Genomic DNA, 3,601 nt, shown 5'->3' on the forward strand with positions numbered 1-3,601 from the left:
TTAAATATAGTATATAGTAATTTACGAGAATAAATTATTAATAATCATTCCATTGCCTTTTATATTAATATCATAAACATTAAAAAGCATAATATGTACAACTATAGATTTACATCTGTTGTTTTTTAAATATTTATACGAGTAAATACATGAAATATATCATATTAATAAACGCAAATGAGAAATGATATAGAAGATATTATTAAAAAGTTATGGAAGGATGATGAAAAATGTTCGTTTTTTTTAACATTATTGTTTTAATACATTTTAACAATACAATACCATTCATTATGCTTAAGACAAATTAAAAATTATATGAAAAATAACATACATATATATTAATTTTAAATTTATTTTCAGGATGACATTAACTATAAGCCCCAACTAGCTAATTTTATGATATGCTTGATGAGGATAGGTTTTCACGGAATACTTCTGATAAAAGTGAATGTTCTAAAAGTGATCCTATGGAAGAACTTTCATGTAAACTAGAAAATATATCAAAAAATTGGCAAAATATATGCTCAGAATATAATAGTATATGTAATACTAAGTTATGTGAATATTTGGTATATTGGTTTTATGGTAAAATGTATAATAATAACAAATTTACACTTCCTATTATGATTTCACTTTATCGTGATTTGCTGAGCTTATGGAGAAATAGTTCTTGTTGTGCAAAGAACAGTGATAATCGATGTATTAAAAATGTAATAATAGAATTCGATAAGGAGTTGCTGAGAAATAAGAAAGAATTATATGATTTTTCAGAATATTATGATTATGTGAGAAATAAATTGTCCACTGAGATGCAAAATAATAAAGAGTATTGTGAATATACTAAATATATCTTCAAATTATACAATAAATTAAATGAAAAATATAAAGAAAGGGGATTACCACACAAAAATAAAAAAGAATTGACTTTTTTTAAATGATAAATTTAACAAGGATTCGGAGTTAACTTTATTAAAATCAAAATGTGATATTGATGATTCTCTTTTAAGATCCTTCGAAAAATGTTGAAACCTCAAACTTAATACAAGAAAATATGGAAAAAAATGTAGAAAGACGCACTAAATCAACTAGTGATATTGGTATACTTAACACAATAAAGACTGAAACGGTGAAAATTCATTCTTAACCCAAAAAAAAACTGTGCTGTATATTATAACAATATTCCACTTCTTGTAAAAAGAATAATTCATACTATAACTCAAAAAAATATATAACGTGTTATATATTTATATTTTTCAGGATAATATATTAACCGAATCACCTTCTTATTTAATATACAATGAATTAGGCAAAGAATTTAATAATACAAAATACAATATTACCCCTTGTGATGCAATAGATAACAGCAGAGAAGAAATAAAAACTATTTGTAAAAAAATAGTAAGAAATTTAAATGAATTAGGAACACTTGAAAAAGTAAAAGAACAAAGTCTCAGAGACCGTTGTACTTATTTAAATTTTTGGATATATGGCGAATTAAGTAAATTATATATTAATAATAATAATAAAGATAAAAATATTTTTGACCAACCTGAGGCTGCTACACTTCTTAAAAAAGGTATTGAAATTAATAATGATTTAATTAAAAAAGATTTAAATAAAAAATCTGAATTCGAATGTTTGGACAAAAGTTCCAAAAAAAGTAATAATGCCTCTTCGAATGAAGATTCAAGTTCAGAATCTCAAACAACTAATGGAAAATCAAGCCCATTTAATATTATTAGTTATAAGGATTTAAGCAATTACGAACCTTGTTTTTTATTTACAATTGCAAATTCTCTGAATGCATAGAAATGAAATACTTGTATGAATATTTTAAAAATTACGAATACATTAAAAATGAAATTAAATGTGAGAATGGACATAGGCATAAATTCGTTCAATACCTTAAAAATATTAGCATATTATATAATAAGCACAAAGAAGAAGAAGAATGTTGTTCCTGGGGTGAAACAATGTGTCCAGATTATTTTTTAGATTGTGACGAATCTTATGACCCCAAAGAACTTTTATCTGCATTAGAATCCGATGAAATAACATGTAACAATATAAAAAGTAAAGCTGGAATAGAAAAAACTACAGAAGTTACTTTAGGGGATGCTAAATCAGAAAACAACATGTATATTAAATATATGTTATGTTCTTATGTCACTGATCCTATTTTTAAAAAGAAAAGCTTAAGATGCCAACAGCCCGCATTTAGTCCACACTTAAACGACAAATATTCAACTGTAGGGCCTGTAAATATGGAAAATACCGATGTGTCAAAATTAAAAGGTAAAGAATTAACTTTCAGCGGAAATTCAGTAAAAGTATTTTTAATATCTAATCCAAAACTAAGAATAACAGGACAAACAGGAAATGATACTGCTCCAGCAACTTCAGAATTTACGACCGGAGAACATTACACACTTTTTCCAGAAGTCACGGGGGATGCTCGTAAATATTATCTCAAAGAAGCAGAAACGGCTTGTATCAATAGAAAACCGGGAGAGGAAATGCCAGAATACTGTAAAAGGTCCAAACAGTATAGAGACATGATAAATCGAGTAAATTTAGTACCTGAAAAACCTATTGAGGAAATGGACGGGCAAAATGTGGATGATAATGTTTCTGTTGTGCATTTTTCACACCCAAATGAGATATTAAAAATCTTCCCTTTCGTACTGGAGTAGTAATTCTTGCGGCTTTGGGGACAGTTACCATGTTCTACTTATACTATAAAGTACATTAATAATTTAATTTTAAATATATTTCAATATTATTTTTAAAGTATTTCCCTTAAAATGGATTAATTAAAAAATTCCTTTACTCCAAAAATTTTTATATACTTTTTACTTTAGTTTACTCCTTTGGGAACATGGTTACGGAATATTGTAGGAGGAAAAAAATTAACCATGATATACATAGAGAGGGCAATGACAAGGTATTAGTATACTCTGAAGAATTTGTTCCTCAAAATATACCAAAGAAAAGAATACAAATAGCTTATCAAAACTCACGATAATGTATAATGAAAATTATAATATAAAATTCGTTAGAACGGCTATATTTAATGTATTTCATAGAAAAACGTTTATATATGTAATTATGTTTAATGAGAAATGATAATCCAAAAAACGAAAATTTATATAGAATAAAATGGTGAAGAACTATTCAATTGTAATAGTCAAAGTTGTATCTTAATATCATAAATACTACAGATACATAAATAAGTGAGAACAAGAAATATATATTATATATATGAAAAGTAAAATATGGACATCATATCAATTAATTGTTGGCCAAAATATATTAATATTGCTATAAAACAAAAAATGCACAGTATACTGTAAAATAATGGTAATAAATATTATAATTATTCTTGCAACAAAATTATTTTCAAATTTTATATGAATTATAAGGGTTGCAATTATTTTCTATTATCTTTTATGTAAGGAATTATTTTACGCTCTAGTATAATGCATTAGTACCATGTTACAATAAATTAGTAAGAGGAAAAAACATGTCACCTATTAATTAATAATATCGTACTATAAAACACGAAATCATGTTACAAATATAAAATTTGTAATGAATATTA

At 25.4% G+C, this 3,601-nt stretch overlaps 2 protein-coding genes across 2 annotated transcripts; both read left to right on the forward strand.

Annotated features, from left to right (window-relative positions):
• Window positions 1–418: 418 nt before the first annotated feature.
• On the forward strand, window positions 419–937 carry PCYB_002640 (hypothetical protein; the record flags this gene model as incomplete). The annotated part of the gene is made up of 1 exon (XM_004227685.1): window positions 419–937. A coding segment is annotated over exon 1 (468 nt), but the record flags the coding sequence as incomplete, so codon positions are not given.
• Window positions 938–1,811: 874 nt separating this feature from the next.
• Window positions 1,812–2,693, forward strand: PCYB_002650 (hypothetical protein; the record flags this gene model as incomplete). The annotated part of the gene is made up of 2 exons (XM_004227686.1): window positions 1,812–1,965; window positions 1,996–2,693. 2 exons carry the CDS (start codon window positions 1,812–1,814, stop codon window positions 2,691–2,693), a joined length of 852 nt encoding a protein of 283 aa, XP_004227734.1.
• Between the last annotated feature and the right edge of the window lie 908 nt (window positions 2,694–3,601).

This window comes from Plasmodium cynomolgi, assembly GCF_000321355.1.
Source record: "Plasmodium cynomolgi strain B DNA, scaffold: 0146, whole genome shotgun sequence".
In the NCBI taxonomy this organism is placed as follows: Eukaryota; Apicomplexa; class Aconoidasida; order Haemosporida; family Plasmodiidae; genus Plasmodium; species Plasmodium cynomolgi.